Source organism: Gopherus flavomarginatus, chromosome 5 (genome assembly GCF_025201925.1).
Source record: "Gopherus flavomarginatus isolate rGopFla2 chromosome 5, rGopFla2.mat.asm, whole genome shotgun sequence".
NCBI lineage: Eukaryota > Metazoa > Chordata > Testudines > Testudinidae > Gopherus > Gopherus flavomarginatus.
The window spans coordinates 154,853,841-154,875,478 of record NC_066621.1 but is presented as its reverse complement, the minus strand read 5'-3'; the positions used below and the strand labels follow the sequence as shown (position 1 = coordinate 154,875,478).

Here is a 21,638-nt window from a genome sequence, read left to right as displayed (position 1 = left end):
GGATCCAAAACTTGTCCAAGTCAATACATGGTTATGGTCCAAATTGGAACTATGTCTTTAATCAACTTAGGGAACCACCACAGCGTAACCAGCTTTCCTATTTGTTGTATGGATGGAGCCTAACCGCCTGTGGAATAGGTATTGTGCCCTTGGAGCATGCAGCTAAGGGAACATGATCCAGAGTGGGGACGGTGGGGAAGGCTGGGGTTAATGGAAAAGGGCGAGGGGGAGGGCTGACCCTTAAGAAAACTGTGTAAGCCACTGTGAGGCTGAATGCTGTAACATTACCCAGGAAGTGCATTATACAGAGATGCTATTTTTTCCCCCTTTTCCAACTGCCTTTCCCACAGGGAAGCACGAATGAGGTAAGTGGCTTTATCGTTATAGAGACATGCCTTTACCCGCATGCTGCTTGCTCTAGCTGCAAAACGAACATCGGTAACGCAGAGTGAGGTTGGCGCCTTCACATTCCCAACCGTGCATTCTGCCAGGAGCCTGAGTTTGTAACCACTGCTCTTTAAGGAGGTTTGTATAGCACCTAGAACTGATCGAGTTCCTCAGCGCAGCTGGGATTTGCAAAAGGACCAGCAGATTTGCATCCAGTTCCCAAGCAGAGCTGGGTGTCTCACTCCCTTAGGCACCTTTGAAATTCTCATCCAGTGTTGGGCCCTGCTAGAGAGATCCCCAGCTAAGTCTCTTTGGAACACAGCATACAAGCATTAGATTGCAAGAAAAGCAATTCTGCATGACCAGTGTCTCTCCAATCATACAAAGAGAGGGCCTAGAGCCGGCAATCAGAGTCACCCAGACCGACCAATGGGGCCTCTTGCGTAGACACATGAGTCTGTGCATGTCCCAGTCTCAGGGCCAAAAGCATGAGGAAGAAGTTAGTGCTATAGGAGAAGAAATCCAGGATAACTGAGGAGGGAATCTGGGTTAATTTTGGTGTAAGTTTTTGCTTATGCTGACGTGCTTATTCAAGAAATGTTTATTTTCTAATCTTGCAAAACTCCCACTGAAGCTAAGTGGAGTTTCACCCGAGTAATGACCGCAGGATCGCATCTTACCTTTTCAACATGTGCCCGTTACACCAGTTTCTGAGACACCAACCTCTGTTAAAACAAGCTAAAAGAGAGATTTAAAAAAGATAGTTCCATTCCCCCATCTCTTTGGGACAAAACTGGCTGCATTTTGAAATGGGACTACATCAGCGCGCACTGGGGAGGTTTTAGTGCACAGCGGCATGGTCTGTGGGGATAGTTAGCATGCCACAGGCTAGCATGAGACAGATTTACCCCTCAGCTTGCCGCTCGCCAACTGTTTGTATAGACAAGCCAGTTTGCCTATCTGTAAAATGGGTACACTGTTGATCCGTTTTACCAGGCTGTTCTAAATGGAACTGGTATTAGGTGTAGACGCAGCACATTTGAGTAAGAGACTCAAAGGGATGAACAAGGGTATATAGTATCTTTTTATTGCTCAGGAGTATCAAGCCTGAGGTGGAGCCTCTCTGGTGTTCCCACTCCTAGAAATCATGTGCCCTTTGATTTTTGGAACACGTCTGTTACACGTTCAGCCCAGATATGCCTTTAACAGTGGAACTCTAAGAACCAGACAGTTACACCTTGTTGAGTTTGAAGCAGAACTTTCATGGAGTTGGCTAGGGTGTGCTGCTGAGAACTGAGGCACAACAGGCCCCCAAGTTATTAGCTTGTCGTGCCATCAAGCCCCTGGCAGAATAACATTTAAAAATGTACAGTAGGAGGTTTTATAAATCAGAGTCAGTTTCCACATAGCTACCAGAAAATCTTGTTTCAGATACTTTTAAGCATCTGAATTTCTGAGCATCTAAATTGAAATTATTTTCCTACATGCATGTTCTGCTCAGAAATCAGTGGCATTATTTCCCGAAGACCGAACATACTCTTGGTAATGCCAGGCGCTCTCCAGAGTTCAATGACTCGTCTCTGCTGTGTAAAATTTAGGATTATTGGGAGGGAACGCCAAGCCCCCACAAGCATTAAGCGGTCCTCTTAAATGTTTAAACAACGGGGGACAGAGGACGAGAACTATTTGCTGATCTTATGCACAGGGTGACAGTAACATTGATAAAAAGAAAACCAACACAGATTCACACTGAACTTACAAGGGTGCATTAAATTAATGTAGACCTTTGGGCAGGTAGCATCTTTTCATCACGACTATTTTTGAAGACAGTATCTTCTCCTTCATGATCAGTGTTCTGCAGAAGCCAGCGAAAGATTTATTTGCTAGATTAGGTAGTTTTGTTTGTAACAATTTGTGCTGTCTCCTCTGAAGACAACAGCAAAACCCCTCCACGGGTATGATAAAGGATGCCGAAGGCTAAAACCAGCATTTGTTTAAAGAAGCAATTTCTAGAAAAACTGCATGTACATTTGATGATTAAGGTCTATTGCATGGCATGTTTTACAATCATCTAAATGATCTTCACAAAAAATGCATGAATATATTGAATGTTAACACTTGCATTTAAACATGAACCCTATATAAGAGACCACCCTTACTAGACAAGGAAGCATATGACAGTATCCCTGAAGTCAGTTACATTCTGCCATACAATTAGAAACAGGTGGCAGGTGAGCAGCTTTTATCAGTCTCTTGAGCTGTTGCAACAGGCCATTCGATGGAGCCAGTGTATATATGAAGCTGTAGCATTGATGAATGGGAAGGATTTTCATTCTTGAACATTATGCAGAATCAAAGTAAGGTCTATGTAACATATGGGCCAGGTGTTGTCCGTCTCTCCCTCTAAAGAAAGGGACCATGGAAAGGAGTGTATTGATTGGCTGCTCCCTTCGTGCAAGTTGAACGGGTTCTTTAGCTCAACCGATAGAGCAGGGGTGGGCAAACTTTTTGGCCCAAGGGCCAGATCGGGGTTGTGCAACTGTATGGAGGGCTGGGTAGGGAAGGCTGTGCCTCCCCAAACAGCTTGGCCCCCACCCCCATCTGCCCCCCCTCAGAACCCTCGACCCATCCAACCCCCCCCCGCTCCTTGTCCCCTGACTGCTCCCTCCCAGGTCCCCACCCCCTATCCAACCCCCCCTTGCTCCCTGTCCCCTGACTGTCCCACCCCCTGTCCAACTGCCCTCTGCTCCTCGTCCCCTGACCACCCCCTCCTGGGACCTCCTCCCCTAACTGCCCCCCCCCAGGATCCCACCCTCTTATTCAACCCCCCCCGCCCCCTGACTGCCCCCTGATAGCCCCCCCCCGGGACTCCCGCTCCCAACCCTCCCTGTTCCCCATCCCCTGACCTTCCCCCGAGAACCTCCGCCCCCTCCTCCCTGACTGCCCCTCAAGGCCCCCTGCTCCCCACCCCCTTACCAGTAGCAGGAGCAGGGGGAATAGCCGGGGATTGGGGACTAGGCTCCCTGGCCAGGAGCTCAGGGGCCAGGCAGGACAGTCCTATGGGCCAGATGCGGCCCGTAGGCAGTAGTTTGCCCACATCTGCAGTAGAGGCTTATGCTTTTAGACCTCGAAGTCCTTGGTTCCATTACCACAGGTGATCCAACCAGCACATCATCATCAGAAGTTTTAGTGGACCAGGTCCATTAGCTTAGCGGTACTAACAGACCCCTGAACCTATTTCATTCTAGTGACTGGAGCATGGAAAGAAGGAGTGAGGTAGTTACGAAATCTGTCTAGAAAAATAAATGTAAGTCACACTTAACACATATGGAAAGAAAAGTATTATAAGAAGTCCAGGTGTACGTACATTGTGACGATTTTGAACAAGCTACTATAACATGAATGCAAAATAGATCACTTGCTCTACAAACTCACCGATCTAAGAATGTTTGTCTCTTCTGTTCTGTAGGCGTTGTACAAACTTTACAGTGCAGCAGCAACCCACAGACATTTGTATCACCACGCGTTCCCTGCACAGAAATCAGAATCCACTGAAGAGTCCGAAAAGAAGAACATGTAAGACAGACGTTTTCACATAGGTGCATGAATGAAGCACATACACCTCATCGGTTAAACACTCGCCTAGTTGTATTCATGTACATGTTTCTGAAGCTCCTGAAGTGGAACAGGAGAGAACACAAAATAATTCACTTGTAAAGATGGTTTCATGTATGTGTTTTAATTTTGACAACACGGTGTTTGATGGGAAGATGTAGGCATGTTTTTCAGTTCGTTTATATGTACATACTTGATTTTGCTGCAAATATATACAATACTCTTAATTTTTAATATCAAGCAATTCTTGCCTGGTTTGGACTGATTTAAGAAATCTTGCTTTCCACTTTAAATTTAGTATGCAATATGATGAGATCACTAACAACATGATGTGGTAATTAGATATGTTTTCCAGATGTAAACCCTAGCATTATTCAAAAGAACCACCTCTTATATTATTCTCAGATATGCTTGTTCAAGTAAATATCACGTAACCAAAGGTTTGATTAATCAACGTTTTTCCTCATATCTGCCATGAACTACACAATTACAACACTTTTTAAAAAAACATATGTACTAACTTGCTTTGTCAGAAATTGTAAGGCCACTTCTTCTGCTATGGTATATTTAATGATATTGTGAGGAAAGTATGCTTTTTCCTTTGATAAATTTAATGCATAAAAAGATGACTTTGTACATGTATTTGAGAAAGTTTCACTGTTTCTGTATATATTTTCGTTTAGTGCTTAGAAATTGTGTTCACAGTTCTATTTTACTGTCAGAGAATTAAAGTTTCCTTTCGGTTCCTATGAAGTTGATCATATCGTGAGCAATTAATTCACTAACTGGCATTTTCTTAGATCTTAGTGTTCATCTAGGTTTATTTTTCTATCATTTATTTGATGAACATTGTGCTTTTCTTTAGACACAATCCCTCAAAAATGTTAGCTGCTGTTTTCAGAAATGCAGAGTGGAATTTGGATTATACTGATCATTCAGAGGGTGGCGGATTTGCATTGAAATTTTTTTAAATAAAAAACCCACAGAGCAACCACGGTACATTTAGTAAAAGTCCTTGCTTTAGAGAGAAATAGTATGTAAAGTTGCAGGTATGAAAATTCAACTATCTACACCTCTTTAAATATAGTATACTTAGACTACTGAGGAAAGATATCTATAAACACAGGAAAAAAGGCATTTTTTACAAAAAAAATTGTCTTAACTATGTGAACTGAAGTGACACATTTTTAAATATAGAGCCAGAAAAAGTGACAGGCTTCCTGTGTGGTAGTTATTTATTTTTTTCAAGTTTATAGTGGCACAAGCCATCGTCCATAGAAAGGCTCTGATCGAGTGTTGGTCCTGAGGTACATTTTTGTATGTAGAAAATTATCAAATTTCTTTACCACCACTTTTTCCTGGCCCAGTCAAGCACTGGGCACTAAAATTACAGCAGGCATTGGGAATCTCGTTTCCACGTTTCTCCAAACCTAGTAAACACTGTCATGTCCCTTTTCAAAGACTGTTTCAGTGTAAGCATGGTATTCACGCTGTGCTACACTTATCTTCAGAAAGTGGAATGGCCTCAAATGCTTCTCTCTCAGCTGTCATGAGAGAGTTTTGCTTGAGTTGCGTCAAATACGCGAATGGCATTGAACAGTGCCACTGCTCCGGGAGTAGGGTGGCACTGCATGGATGTTTCACGTTTTCCAGCCTGGGTTAAGGAGTGCTTCTGTGCCCATTGCATACTCCCTTTCATCAGCACGGCTCTTTGCCCACGTGATGAGCTCAGGCGTGTCACTGGTCATGATACGTGAACATAGCACAGATCCTTCACATTTTGTCAAGCTGTGCATGACAGCAGGTACACACATCTGCAAGATGGTCAGCTGTTCAAGGACTTCTGGTGACTGGCACAAACTGGTTACATCTACAATGCACAGACTGCTAGAGTGATCCCTTATCTTCTTTGAAAAATGGAATGTAGTCCCCCCTGCGTGGGCTAAACGAAACAAAGCAACGTTAAACCTGCTGTTCCAGGGCGTTACAATGGGAATGGGTGGAATACGTGGACTCTTTCCTTTATTCCCCAAGAGCATATAGAAGCGAGCTTTATGTGCCGGGCTCATTACACAACCACAGCCAGGTCATTTACTTTTTCCAAGGTTTTTACGCCACATGTCAACCAACCAAGTTTAACAGGTGAGCAACACATCGTGAGCACAGCACTCTGAAACAACGGCTTTATGCTCTGCTCCCCACTTCGTCTTTGTATACCTTGCGACACAACAGCACCGATCTGGTCAAAGGAAACCTCATATTTATCTGTTTCCTGTATTGCCTGGCTAATGGGCTTAAAGATCACCAAGTCCAAAACCACACAGTCCAACAGAAGCACGTTTACCATCAATCCACGTTCACATTATGGTTAGCTTAAAACAGCCAATTTGTTGAGACTCTCTCTCTCCTATCTGTGTGGTCTCGGTGACAATACTGATCCCATCATAAATCTTCAGCTTTTCTTTTAATTTTGTTTACATTGTTTTCAAATACTCTTGGCAAATAAAATTCCTTGGTGCAGTTCCAACATTTTTCAGGTTGCATTCTAAACACTCCTTTAGGGTTACATTGTTAAGAATTCTTAATGGCAGCTGTGCTTGAAAAGCTCTGCCCATCTATGATGTTGTTCCTGTTTTCCCTTCAAACATCTGACAGGTTTTTTGCACTTTGCGTTCTCTGCCCTCTTCAGATTTCAAGGCCTTATGTTTGCGGGATGCTGTCTCCACGTTTATCACAGCTTGCCTCATGACTGTAATCTACCAGCATGCTGCATGTTGAACAAAATAATAAGCCTCCACTTCCATGGAAGATATTGTGCAGCTCACTCCCTTGTGCTTATTACTGATATTTTTACTCCTTGTCAACCCCCATAGCTGTAGATTAAATCCTCTGCATTTATAATAGAGCAGTGTGCTTACATTGTAGCTAAGGAAAGCAGCCCACCTGTCAAACAAATTAGGTAAATGCTTGTTTAAATGTCGCACAAATTATGTAACGTATTAATTTGCTGCGTAAGTCACAAAACTATGAAAAATACCTTTTTAAGCAGTCAAATTGAATGCACCCAATTACTGTGGGTCCCAAACTTTTCAATAAGGCAACCCACCAATTACATGTTGTCTTTTTTATGTGACCCAGGATCCAAGTTCACAGAGTGGGGTCCATTAGGCCAGCAACCTCCTTCTTGCCCCACCGAAGGGGCACCGTCCGCGGCAGCACCCCCTGCCTGTAGCAGCTCTTGTACGGTGACCGTCTCAGCAAAGCAGGCAAGCACATTTAAATATAGATCCCTTTCCACCACCTGTGGTACATGCATGGACTGCATGGTCAAGGTCTGAGAGGAGGCAAAGCAATGGAGGTTTCCTGTGGGGTTTGGGGTGCAGGATTCACTGCCCAAGCCATGGTCAGTGATCTACAGCCGGGGTCCTCAACCTTTTTCTTTCTGAGACCCCCCTCGAACATGCTATAAAATACCATGGCCCACCTTGGCCGCCACAACTGTTTTTCTGCCTATCCAATAGATTAAAAGCCACTGGCATTCGGGAGTAGCACACAATGCAATTGCCCAGGACCCCACGCCACAGGGGATCCCATGAAGCTAAGTTCTCAGGCTTCGGCTTCAGGCCTGGGTGGTGGGGCTCAGGCTTTGGCTTTCTGCCCTGGGCCCCCGCAAATCTAAGGCCAGTCCCTCTCTGGACCTCCTGAAACCTGCTCACAGCCCCCCAGGGGGCCCTGGGCCCCTGATTGAGAACCTCTGCTCTATAGAGTGCTCTAATGTGTTGCGCTCTGTCACACGCAGACAGCTAGCAAACTAGGCACCTTTCAGTTCATGCCAAGAGGGTCTACACCAGGGACAGGGAACATTTTTTCTATCAGGGGCCACTGACCCACAGAAAAAAAATCAGTCACAGGCCACACCAGCCCTGCAGGGTGGGTGCAGAGGCTCAGGGCCAGGCCCTAGGCTCCAGGGTGGGGCCAGAAATGAGGAGTTCAGGGTGCAGGAGTGGGCTCCGGGCTGGGGCCAAGGGGTTTGGAGTGCAGGAGCGGGCTCAGGTGGTTGGGGTATGGTGTCTGGGAGGGAGTTAGGGTGCAGGAGGGGGTTCCAACCTAGAGCAGGTGGTTTAGGGTACAGACTCTGGCTGGGTGGCACTTACCTTAGGCTGGGGCTAAGGGAGGCTCCCTGCCTGCCCTGGCTTTGCGTTGCTCCTGGAAGCGGCCAGCACGTCCAGCCCCTCAACGGTGGTGTGGCCAGGCAGCTCTGCGCGGTGTGCAGTCCTCACAGCTCCCATTGGCTGTGGTTCCTGGCCAATGGCAGCTGCGGAGCTGGCGCTGGAGGCAGGGGAAGCATGTGGAGATTTCCTGATTGCCCCTGCGGCCACTGGGACATGCCGGCCACTTTGGGGAGCTGCACAGATCCGACCAGACTTTTAATGGCCTGACAAACCCAGCTTCCTTTCCTGCACCCTGAACCCCTCATTTCTGGCCCCACCCTGGAGCCTAGGTCTGTGTTCTGGAGACTTGTCACAAGCCAGATTCAATTAAGCATCTGGCTTAATTAAGTAGGTTCCCCACCCCCGGTCTACACAGAGTGTTTCACTTAAATCACATCCCACTGATCACTGGTGCAGACTTGGGGGCTTAGGGTGGTGTAGCCTTTTATTTGCATTTAAAGTGAATTTAGTGTTGTTGTATTACAACACTGTGGGTTTGGCTCTGGTGTCTATACTCTCCAGCTCATTAGTTTTATCTCTGCCACTTGTTTCCAATCTAGAGCTTCTAGGAACACATGAAGACCAAGGAAAGTAACAGACATTCACAAGAACAAGGTCTAATATCTTTTATCAATTTTATTGAAGTCACCAATAAAGTTTTGAATAGCCAAGCATAGATAAATCCTACCTATATCCATAGTTACAGTCATACGTACATCCTCCTAGGTAGTCTTAGGGGCTGATGGGTCTCATGGTTTGATCATCAGTAGAGGGATGGTTCCTGCTGGAGTTTTCCTGTAGCGAGCTCACTTTTCCCAATCTGGGCACCTTCTTTTTAATAATGTGATTCTGACTGTACCTCATACCCTGCCCATGTGCCGTGAAAGTATCAACCCTCTTTTCCTTAGTTGTATTGTGTCCCCAAAGAATATTGGTGTACCCTGTTTTTCATAGTTGTGTATAGTTCCTTTTATTCTCATTAGCATGGACACAACCTGCATCCTGTGGTTAAGGGATACGTTAGGAAAAAAAAGTGCCTCTAGAGCATTTTGTGATCTAAAATTAATCTAAGATCTTACAGGCCTCAGCCTGTAGGCCTTGGATTTCAGCCCTCCTTACTTAGGCCTGGTCTACACGGAGTGGAGAGTGGGAAATTGATCTAAGATACGCAACTTCAGCTACCAGAATAGCATAGCTGAAGTTGACGTATCTTATATCGACTTAGAATCACTTACTTCATGTCCTCGCAGCACAAGATCCATGGCCGCCACTCCCCCGTCGACTCTGCTTCCGCCTCTCGCCAGGGTGGAGTTCCGGAGTCGACAGCAGAGCGATCGGGAATCGATTTATTGCGTCTACACTAGACATGATAAATCGATCCCCGATAGATTGATCACTACCTGCCAATCCAGCGGGTAGTGTAGATGTACCCTTCGATACCTAATCATATTGATCCCTTCTGACTACTGATTGACCTGTCCCCCTCCCCACTGACTATGTGTTCAGAGTCCTGCCCCTCCCCGGGTGTCTCCGCCAGCTGTTTCCTACCTGCTTCCCAATGGCCAGTTCAATCTCATGCACCCAGGCAACTGCTCCAGCCCTGCTCCGGGTTCTGTTCTCGCCTCCGTCACCCCTGAGGAAACACAGCCAGGTCCTACGAGATATTGGGGGGATGGGGGAAACATCAGCTCTCCAAATATTTCCACAGCAGGGCCACTTGACCTCCTGGTTCTGCTGCCACTGGGAGGGGAGAGGTCCCAGCCGGTCCAGGTCTCTCCAGGGCGAGGGCAGAAGGAAATGGTCCCTGTTTCTCCTGACGCTTCCTCCTAGACTGGCCAGACTGCAGGGGGGAAGGGGTTTGGCTGTGGGGCCAGAGTGGAGGGAGCGGGGGTGCTAAACCATTTGGTCTGGAGGTTGAGAGAGATCTATGGGATAGGAGTTGCTGCTGCCAGGTGAGTGATGAACAGGCTCCCTCTCAACAATCCCCCCAAGGCTTCCCTCCTCACTGGGCTGGCAAGGCACCCACCTACAGCCTTTCCACAGGAACTCACAGAGGGACTGAGAAATCACAGGATTCATGACAAGCCTGCAGCCATAATCAGCTACAGCAATGGTGTGAAGCATCCAGCCTGCAGGCCTGGCACAGCCAACGGAGGCATTTATCTGGCCTGCACAACATATTCAGACTGGGCCGAATGTAAGCTTTACTTTTCAAGAAAGCTTCCTGCTCCTGTGGCTGTGAAGAAAACCTTCTCCACATGAACTAATGCAAAGCCATTGGAGTGTTCTTTCCCTGTGTTTGCAGCCACGCTCAGAGATACAAACCACATCAACTTCATCTCATCAGGAGGCTGCTATTAGGCTTAAAAGCTTTAAACAGCAGATTTTAAAATTCAAGTGTAAATACGCACCGGATGAGCCCAATTACTGCACGTGGTTTGCACAAGTTGGGTACTGCACACTCAAACAGCAGAGAGTGTTGCTTCCCACTGATTAATGCTGAACACAATAACAACTTTATTCTGCCCAGGACCTTTGTACAAGGCGCCTGTTAGCAGTGGGAGATCTGCTATGGATCAAGGATGGCGTACTATCTATTTTTATAGACCAGCCTCAGGGATAATTAAAATGTAGATTTTCCCAATCCACAGACTGAGTTTAATTCCTGAGTTAAAGATAAAATCTTCCCAAAAACCAGTTATTCTAGATGTCTTTGTCCTCTGATCAAAGGATTTTCATGATTAGGAGGATCTTCTTGGAAGCAATTTTCTCTGATCTTTTAAAAAGGCAAAAAATATTTTTGCTACGTTTTGTTCAAATTTTAATCTCGGTAAAACAATGATATTCACGCTTTTCTTATTTAAAGCAAAAAATTGAATTTATTGAACTGATGGGATTTACAGGAAATGTATTTTCTTATTTGCAACAATATTTATTGCACTAAAAGAAGGCGCCATAAACAACAAATCAACCAAAGTATGATCCTGGAAGGGGTAGCTGTGCAGGTTAAAAACTTCATGTGTAAAGAAAACCTCGTTACAAGACAACACTTTTGCAAAAAAAGCATCCCTGATTTTATCATGGAGATTTATGGCTGATAAGTCAGTTAGATAATTCTATTGCTTTCCAACTGCAGTTAGCTCAACATGCATGTGGAGCAGCTTGCAGGTCTTAGGGTATGTCCACACTGGAAATGCTCCAGCAACACAGCTGCCGTGGCACTGCTGTAGCACAGACACTTCTACAGCAATGGAGGGGATTCTCTCATCGATGTAGGTAATCCACCCCCCAGCGATGCAGTAGCTAGATTGAGGGAGGAATGCTTTTGCTGACCTAGCGCTGTCTACACCGGGGGTTAGGTCAGCTTAACTATGTGTCTCAGGGGTATGAATTTTTCAAACCTGGGCAACGCGGCTAGGTTGACCTATATTTGAACTGCTGACCAGCCCTTAGTCTTGAAGAGGCTGCAGGTATCTTGCCCCATGACAAAGTTCTGTGCAGACTGCTGGCAAATCTAAAGTGAGACGATGCATATAACAGTAAAAAATACAAGGCACCTCATACTTCATCAATGAAGCATTTTGTTCTGATTGAAAAAATAATCTATGCTTCTGCACTATTTAGTAATATTACTGAGTGTTACTGTAAAGTAACAGTGTCAGTGTTTCTGTACATTAAAGCAGTAAACATCTTAGCTTAGATGTTGCACAAAGAACAGCCTCTCCCCAGAGACACACCGGGCATCTGAAGGGAAATAAACTTATTCATTTGGATTTTAACAAGATTGTTTTGCATCCAGGACATTACTTATAATTGCATTTATCACCATGTTAAAATATATAGACAGCTTCTTAATACAGCTGTCTGCTAAAAGGAGATACCAGAATCAAGTGTTTTTTCCTCCATACTGGTTCTCAGAATAATAAACTAACTTTTTTGTACAGAAAAAGAATAACAAACATGTTTTTCATTCTATAAACAATACCTTATATATGTAGAAAAACATTCAAGAGGATAATTAATGACAAAGGTGCAACATCAACACAAATAAGCTGCCTTTTAAACCAAAGCACTTGTTCATGGTTTAAAAAAAATAAAAATCTTTTAAAGCTCTTAGTGTCCTTATGAAATTCCATTTAAAAAAAAACTTAAGCTTAAAAATTCTTGCCGTGTTGTTGTGCATACCACTTCTGCCTTAGCTTGCGATTCTCCAGCTCCGTGAGAAGGGCTTGCCTGTATGCTTCATACAGTTTAACAATTCGTTCCAGTTCTTTCATGAAGAGCAGCTTCAACATTCCCTGGTATGTATCTAGATCAGCTAGTTGGAAGAGTTCCCACTTCAGAATGTGATCATATCTGTTTTGAGATATATATGTATGAGATGTGTATTTACATGCCATTATAAGAAAACACGTACATAAAACATTATGCATATCATTTTGTAATTGTGAATCCACTAATGACATTTTTAGTAGTTGATACTGATGAACCTATTTCTGATAGCCGCATACTTCCACAATTAAAATTAGTTTGGTTAATCTCTACAGTAATTTGTTTCTTAAGGGAAGAGGTATCCCACAAAGCTACACAGAGGAATCACTCAACCATACTGTCGATATATATTAATGTAAAAATACCAAATCATTTTGTAAGAACAAATATAAAATTATTTAAGACACTTGCAAGCAACTGCTATTAACCAAAGGTAGTAAATACATTCTGGAGGCATTAAAAAAAATTTAATAAAACCCCACAAGAAATCCCCCTAAATAAGAGTGGTTTGAATTTTGTGTACATACTGTAGGGAGCTTGGGAGGTCAACAGAGTAACTTGAAAGAATAAGCAAGTCTGTCAGCTGATTAACCCAGTCCTCCCAAATGCCTGCCTCCTAGATAGCTGAATTCCACAGGCTTTGCAATGTCCCTTCTCCACTCACAGTATCGGTCTGCTCCTAAAGCGTCCTCGCCCTAACTATTACAGCTGGTGAAGTATGATATTGTACAGCTCTTGGCTAATCCAGAGTTCTACTGTACCTGCTACACTTACAGTACAGACAACAAAGTTCAAAAAGTGAGCCCTCTGTTTTGTAATGGAACGCCTTTAGAGTGCTCTCCTGTTGGAATGTTCGACCTATAGCTCAGTTTCACATTTCCACATAATCAAGCAAATGAAGCAAAATGAAGGTTGCCCAAATGTATCCTTAAAGCAAGTCAGCATTATTGATCACTGAACTGTTTTATTGTCCGTTTATTAGAATGGTTACAATTGCATAAATGAACAAGGCAAAATATGGCAGCATGGGTAAACTAATGAGACCTTCTGGGTTTTGCAGGACTGCATAGTACATGCCTTTATTGTCTGAGCTAACCTGCATTATATCAACCAGTACAGTCCAAGTTCACTACTTAGCTGCAATTATTGTTGAATATTTCCCTATTTAGTTTTCCTTCCTTCTGTTACTACTCCTCATGCTACGATCTTCTGATATGTCAAATCTTCCTCCCTTCATTTATATCCTTATCATGAAAGTATGTACAGATGATTGTACAGTAGGGGGTGGGAGATTGCCCAGTGACAAACAGGTTAGGAATAACTGCTGGGAAAGCTAAAATGTCATCTATAGAAAAACAGGGAAGCATGCAAAACACAAGAAAGTGGGGGAGGGGGGAGAGGAACCCCCTAAGGCTGTTGATTAATCAGTTAACTCATGCGATTTAACTTGAAAAAAATTAATCATGATTTAAAAAATTAATCACGATTAATCGCAGTTTTAATTGCATGTTAAACAATAGAATACCAATTGAAATGTATTAAATATTTTGGATGTTTGTCTACATTTTCAAATATATTAATTTAAATTAAAATACAGAATACAAAGTGTACAGTGCTTACTTTACATGAACTTTTATTACAAATACTTGCATTGTAAAAATGATAGAAGAAATAGTATTTTTTCAGTTCACCTCATACAAGTACTGTAGTGCAATCTCTTTATCATGTTAGTGCAACTTACAAATGTAGATTTTTTTTGTTATGTAACTGCACTCAAAAACAAAACAATGTGAAACTTAAGAGCCTACAAGTCCACTCAGTCCTACTTTTTGTTCAGTCAATCGCTAAGACAAACAAGTGTTTACACATTTACGGAAGATAATACTGCTCGCTTCTCCATTACAATGTCACCAGAAAGTGAGAACAGGTGTTCCCATGGCACTTTTGTAGCCAGAATTGCAAGGTATTTACATGTCAGATATAAAAGTTTATTAGAGAATGTTTAAATAAAAATGATACAAAGAGTTCAAAGCGTCAGTTGTTGGTCATTGGGGGCAACATACAGAGTATAGGGGGACGCTGGTATGTGGGAATTGGTTAGCACATAACATATACAGTCTGTAAGGTCCCCCAATGCGGGGTGTATGGTGAGTGGGATCAAGAAGCAGTAGGGAAGCAGTGAGGGTACATCGCTCATACAGTGGGTTACACGCAGTCATGGGTATAAGTAAGCAGTCATTGGTATGCCACTTCATGCCTCGGCCACCATTCCAGAGGACATGCTTCCATGCTGATGATGCTCATTAAATAAAAAGGCACTAAATAAATTTGTGAATAACTCTTTGGGGGAGAATTGTATGTCTCCAGCTCTCTTTTACCAGCATTTCTGCCACATATTAGATCTCAGATGCTGATTCAGCATGTTTGTTTTAAGAACACTTTCTTAGCAGCTTTCAATGTGAGATTTCTATGGATAGCTACAGCACTGGACCCAAGGTTTAAGAATCTGAAGTGCCTTCCAAAATCTGAGAGGGATGAGACGTGGAGCATGCTTTCAGGTCTTAAAAGAGCAACACTCCAATGCAGAAACTACAGAACCTGAACCAGCAAAAAAGAAAATCAACCTTCTGCTGCTGGCATTTGACTCAGACAATGAAAATGTGTTAGTTTGCACTGCTTTGGATTGTTATTGAGTAGAACCCATCATCAGCATGGACGCACGTCCCCTGGAATGGTGGCTGAAGCATGAAAGGACATATGAATCTTTAGCACATCTGGCATGTAAATATCTTGTGACACTGCCTACAACAGTGCTATACGAACGCCTGGTCTCACTTTCAGGTGCCATTGCGAACAAGAAGTGGGTAGCAGCTTCTCCTGCAAATGTAAACAAACTTGTTTGTCTGAGCGCTTGGCCGAACAAGAAATAGGATTGAGTGGATTTATAGGGTCTAAAGTTTTACAGTGTTTTGTTTCTGAATGCAGTTATGCTTTGCACGTAATTCTACATTTGTAAGTTCAACTACTGTACTTGTATCAGGTGAACTGAAAAATACTATTTCTTCTGTTTTTTACAGTGCAAATATTTGTAATAAAAATAAATATAAATTAAGCACTGTACACTTTGTATTCTGTATGTAATTGAAATCAATATATTTGAAAATGTAGAAAACATCAAAAAATAAACAAATGGTACTCTTATTGTTTAACAGCACAATTAAACACGATTAATTTTTTTTTTTAATTGCTTCACAGTCCTAAAAAACCCAACTACCAGTCATAGCGGAGTGTCTCTGAAGTAGGGGACTCAAAATGAAAGGACGCAAAGAAGGGGTTGTTGTGTTGGCAATGTTTTCCTTGATGTGGGAACAAGATAAGGAATAAAAGCAAGATGCATAAGGTGAAAGACTGTAAAACTACAGACAGATGTGTCATAAACAGATAAGTAAAAGTTAATAGAACAAAACTGCTTCATATCCCTTTGCCTGGAAAGGGTTAACAAGAACAGTGAGCCTGGCTGTCACCTGACCAGAGGACCAATCAGAGGACAGGATACTTTCAAATCTTGAGGGAGGGAAGTTTTGTGTGTGCTGTTAGTTTTTTGGTGGTTGTTCACTCTGGGGGCTCAGAGGGACCAGAGGTGCAACCAGGTTTCTCTCCAATCTCCCTGATACAGGTTCTTATAGATTCAAAATAGTAAGTACTAGGTGCTAAGGCAAGTTAGGCTTATGTTTGTTTTCTTTATTTGCAAATGTGTATTTGGCTGGAAGGAGTTCAAATTTGTATTTTGCTGAAAGGATTTTAATTTGTACTTGTATACTTAGGCTGGAAGGGTATTCCCAGTGTCTATAGCTGAAAGACCCTGTACCTATTCCATCTTAAAATTACAAATAATTTTTACTGTTTTTTCTTTCTTTAATTAAAAGTTTCTTGTTTAAGAACCTGATTGTTTTTTTTTTCTGGTGTGAGACCCCAGGGGACAGGGTCTGGATCCACCAGGGAACTGGTGGGGAGAAAGGAGGGAAGGGGGAGAGAGAGAGGTTATTTTCTCTCTATGTTAGGATTACTTTCTCTCTCAGGGAGAGTCTGGGAGGGGAAGAGAGAAGGAGGGGAGAAGGTGCATTTTCCTCTCTGTTTTAAGATTCAAGGCGTTTGAATCACAGTGATCTTCCAGGGTAACCCAGGGAGGGGAAGCCTGGGAGAGGCAACGGTGAGGGAAAGGGTTTACTTTCCTTGTGTTAAGATCCAGAGGGTCTGGGTCTTGGGGGTCCCCGGGCAAGGTTTTGGGGGGGACCTGAGTGTACCAGGCACTGGAATTCCTGATTGGTGGCAGCGCTACAGGTACTAAGCTGGTAATCAAGCTTAGAGAAATTCATGCTGGTACCCCATCTCTTGGACGCTAAGGTTCAGAGTGGGGATTATACCATGACAAGATGCAATAAAACACCCAAAAGACTAGAGCTCAACAGCCTTTGTTAAAGGTCAGATTTGTCACCCAGCAAGACTGAGGGTGAGGCATATTATGATAAAACCCTCACGCGAGGTGGAGAGGCTGGAAAGAGAAGCATATAGTGGAGTGGTTTTTGAATGTCACTGGCTACTAAGAATGAATACCTGAAGTTCACTATTTAGTAGGTTTTTAGCCGATTACATTTAGAAAGCTCATTCGCTATCACATATAGGTAGTCACTTCCATTACAAAGCAGCAAATCGCTAGATAAAGATGTCAAGGCTCAGTTACAGACAGTGCTTCTAAGTTTATCCTTTGTATAAAGCAATTCTGTTTTACTGTTTAAACATCATGATTTTCATCGCTTTTTGGGAATACATAAACATCTAACTTTCCTGTGATCATCACAGACTCTCATAGGCTTTTTAGTATATTCCAAGCTGCTGACATTAGGTACATTCAAACATTCACTCCTCCCACCTTTCACTAACCCAGCTGAATTTAATGGAAGTCTCCTGAATGTTTCATTTCATGTAAATACCGCCCATCTAGTCTTGTGACGAATCAAGACGAGACCAGTTCTCCTGCAAATCATTTTCCAGGCTCAGAACTAGCATTGTTTAGTCCTGGAAGGGAACTGGAAAACTAGTCCAGAGTCCAGTTTTACTTCCTCGTTCAATGTGTGGCCCTAGGCTCTATTCACCACACACTATTCAAACCCTGCTCTCAATACAGAATGAATCATTTCCTCCTCAGTGCTTCTATGGCTCATCACTTTCGTATGTGAAGGCTTCACAGAGGTGAATTTATTTTCACAACACCCTTGTGCAATGAGGGGGATCCTCACTTTACAGATGAGGAACTGAGGCAAAGAGCGAGATCAAGGTCAAGTGTCTACTAAGTTTGGGTGTCTGATTTGAAATGCCTAAGACCCCATTTTCCTGAGCACACAGCATTATACATAGCTTTGTATGTTCAAAGCACAGCTCTCACTGACATCAGCTGCTGCTTTGAGTGCTCAGCACACCTACAAATCAAGACCCTGGGTTCTTGAGCTGGGCATCCAGAGAATGAGGAACCCACAATTAGTGACCACCTATGAAAAGTTTGGTTTAAGTGACTTGACCAGCATCATGGAGGAATTCTGTAGCAAACGCAGGGACAAAATTCTCCAACTGCCTTAACCATGAGCCCATATTTCTCTTCCCGCAATCCCCTGCCTTTTTCACTCCACACCTTTCAACTTCTGAAACAGATAAGGCTGGGGTCCTACAGACACCCACCTCTTTCATTACACAACACTAATTCATCCACAGTACATTGGTCCATCCGCTGCATTGAATAAGACAGGGTCCTGTGGAAAAAAGTACGTGATCATGTAATAAAAGACTACCCTAATGCATACACACAAAAGGGGTAAATTAGGTTGCACAGGCAACCTTAATCTAGAATTTCCTGATTTTACAGTGCTTGAATTGCAATGCTAATGTTTTCAGTGTCATTTTTTGTATGTAATTTATAGGTTAAAAAAACAATTGGCATCATATTGACACCCACATGCCAACTCTGCCAGTGGGGGGTTTCAGATAGTTGCTGACAGCAGAGGACTGATGAGACTCAGGAATCGTGGTTTCCATTCCAGGCTCTGGAGGGCAGTGCATTCTAGGTGTCACCGATCCTTCTGCCTGTTCCATCCCAAGCCTGACTTCTTCTGCCCTTGTCCTCTCCAACCTATCCCTGTCCTAATCCTCCCTCCTGCCTCCTTACTCACTCATAGCTTCTTGTCCCAGACTCCTCATCCAACTCCCCCGCTCAGGGTATGTCCCACTGCAATTAAAAATCAGCAGCTGACTCACGGCAGCTGACTCAGGCTTTCAGCACTTGGGTTAAGAGACTGTTTAATTGTGGTGCAGACATCTGGGCTCAGCTTGGAGCCCAGGCTCCAGGATCCTGCGAGGAGGGGAAGGTCCCAGAGATCAGGTGCAGCATTATCCTGAATGGTTACTCCACAATTAAACAGTCCTTTAGCCCAAGCCCACATCACCCAGTGTGGGCCAGCTGCGGGTTTCCAATTGCCGTATAGACATACTCTCAAAGGCCTTCCTCCACCTCCACAACCTTGGCTCCCAGTTTCAGAACGCCTCCAGAGGTTCCTTATCCCAGTCCCCCATCCAGGCCCCACAGACTCCTGCCCAGTCAGTCCCTGTTCCCACCCACTTTTGGCCCCAAGGCTCTTCGTCCCAGCCTCCCTTCCACATTCTTCATCCTAATATAGTTCCTCCACCCCTGGCAAAGGTCTTGCTCTTGTCCCATCTGCATTCGATTCAGGTAGCTTCCACCACTGCACTGTCTGGGTGCTAACAGAGGAAGCATTGAGAACTCATGAGAAAGATTCTCCCAGATCTCTGTTTGGGGTTTGGCGCCAAGAAAAACCCGTGGCGCAGAGTCTCAGAACCTGAGTCAATTGACTTGGGCTCATAGGACTTGGGCTATGGGACTACAAATAGAAGTGTGGATGTTCAGGTTTGGGCTGAGACCCAGGGAGGGTCAGAGAGCCTGAGCTCCAGCCCGAACATGTACACTACAATCTGTAGCCCCGCAGCCCGAGCCCCACAAGTGCGAGTCAATTGACCCAGGCTCGGAGACTCAGCACCTTGTGCTGTTTTATCTTTGCAGTGAGGTGGCCTGCTGCAGCCTGAAGCTATACGTGCAGGGAATCCTGCTCAGACCCTGCAGCATCCTCTGTGCAGATGGAATCCATGGAGAATTCAGCTGCCAAACTCTAGGAAGTGTCTATGGAGCATGTGCAAATTTCAGTTATTCAAAGGCTTATAACGTGGCCAGATTTAAGCACGTTTTCACTGGAACAGGAAAAGGCACATCACTGACAACAAGGCCAACCACCTCCAGCAAAGTTTCAAGTCCCTCCTCCAAAGCATGAAATTAACAGAACTCAGCGAAATGGCTGTGCGAAGAATGTGGGATATTTGTATTATTTTTATGAAGATTACATGTACATCTGTTTGATTGTCATGGCATAGTCTGCCATACGGGTGACAAGGCGGTTAATTCTTGCAGGAGTTATTCGCATGACCCAACAAAGGAGCACAATGGCTTCAGATAACCAGCCATCTACCAATACTTACAAGACAATGACTGGACTGGACTATTCTCTTTGATGGTCTATCTCCACTCTGAGGCTTTTAGCAACATGGCTGTGCCGCTAAAGCTGTGCCACTAAAAAGTGCGCAGTGCAGCTGCTGTTTGTTGGCAGGACAGAGCTCTCCTGCCAACAAAACACTTCCATCCCTCACGAGCGGCAGCGGCTGTGTTGGCAGGAGAGCGCTCCTGCTGACAAAGTGCTTTTCACACCGGCGCTGTTCGTTGGTAAAATTTGCGGCATTCGGGGTTTGAGGTTTTTGTTTTTTGTTTTTTTTTTTTTTTTAACACCCCTGAATGACAAACGTTTTGCTGATGAAGTGCAAGTGTAAACAAACCCTCAGGGTCAGACAAGTCTGGCAAGAGGAGGGGGCGCCAGTCTGTGGACACAGAACAAAAAGGCCGGCCTGGATTTAAAAAAAAAAAAAAAAGACCAAAAAAAAAAAAAAGACACACACATTGGCAGTGTCTATAGAGAAGCACATGGAACCTGGGTCTCCAGAAGCAAGGCTGCCTGTGCTGATTTGTGCTTGGAGGGAAATGCTAAGCTTAAGGTAAGTAATGTGTGTATAGTGTCAGAGGGGTAGCTGTGTTAGTCTGGATCTGTAAAAGCAGCAAAGAATCCTGTGGGACCTTATAGACTAACAGACGTTTTGGAACATGAGCATTCTTGGGTGAATACCCACTTCGTCGGATGTGTGTATAGGTGTTTTATTGGTTTAACCTATTTCTCTCCTATGCATAAATAAACATGACTTTGTTTTGAAGGAGCTGTTCTGAGGCACTGTATTTACCTAGTGTATTTTATTCCCAAAAGGGAGTCTCTTGCAGGTGCTGGGAAAACAAGGTTGGAAAACATGGGTGTTGTAGCCCAGAGACAAGGTTTTCATCCTTAGAGCAGTGATGGTGCAGAGCCTGTCACTGGAGAGAGGTCAAGGGTGAAGCTAGCCCTGTAACCGGGACAGGTTGCACAACTTTTTTTGTAAACAAAGTATTTTTCTGTACTCCCACTCCCAGAATTGTGTATAATCTGGTTTGAGTCTTGTTTTCTAATTGCAGTGTAGTACTTTATATTATACTGGCTTGTATTTTACACAGCCTATTAGCACAATTACTGGTGATATTAGAATGTCTAATCTTCCTTGTCCAGCAACCACATACAACTCATTTAATTTTGTATTCTCTCAAGTGTAAATGTGCACCTACTTGCTATAGCTATCAGTAAAACAAAAACGAATAAAATAAGATCATCATCTAGGTCTGAATAAACTAGATGAGGAAATGGATGCATATATAGAGTGGAAGTAATACAGTGTCTACTTTAAGATGCTGCAAGCCAGGAGACCAGGAAGAAGAAAGGATATCATAGTAAACTGCCACCTGCAATTATAAATAAAAACATTAATAATTTAATAATTATTAAAAAGGGCAGATGGCCAGAAAGGCTCCATGTGCACTGCAAAGTGGGAGGACTCAGGGGTGCAGCTGGCATCCAAAGAAAACTAGTTTGAAATATAAAGGGTTTAAGCTCAGATCCGGACTTT

General features: G+C 43.7%; 2 protein-coding genes across 6 annotated transcripts in view; one reads left to right on the top strand and one right to left on the bottom strand.

Annotated features, from left to right (window-relative positions):
• ATL1 (atlastin GTPase 1) overlaps positions 1 to 5,166 on the top strand; it is a 60,442-nt gene extending 55,276 nt beyond the window's left edge. Inside the window, exons 13-14 of one of the 4 annotated variants that reach the window (XM_050954699.1) lie at positions 351 to 365; positions 3,857 to 5,166. In XM_050954699.1, coding sequence (XP_050810656.1) covers positions 351 to 365; positions 3,857 to 3,967 — 126 coding nt within the window. In that variant the 3' untranslated portion in view covers positions 3,968 to 5,166. The remainder of the gene's footprint in view (positions 1 to 350; positions 366 to 3,856) is intronic. The other 3 variants (XM_050954697.1, XM_050954696.1, XM_050954698.1) reach the window with 3 other exon arrangements.
• A 5,898-nt stretch (positions 5,167 to 11,064) lies between these two features.
• Positions 11,065 to 21,638, bottom strand: part of SAV1 (salvador family WW domain containing protein 1) — a 38,845-nt gene continuing 28,271 nt past the window's right edge. For both annotated transcript variants that reach the window (XM_050954728.1, XM_050954729.1), the window contains exon 5: positions 11,065 to 12,569. In XM_050954728.1, the coding sequence (XP_050810685.1) occupies positions 12,368 to 12,569 (202 nt within the window). In that variant the 3' untranslated portion in view covers positions 11,065 to 12,367. The remainder of the gene's footprint in view (positions 12,570 to 21,638) is intronic.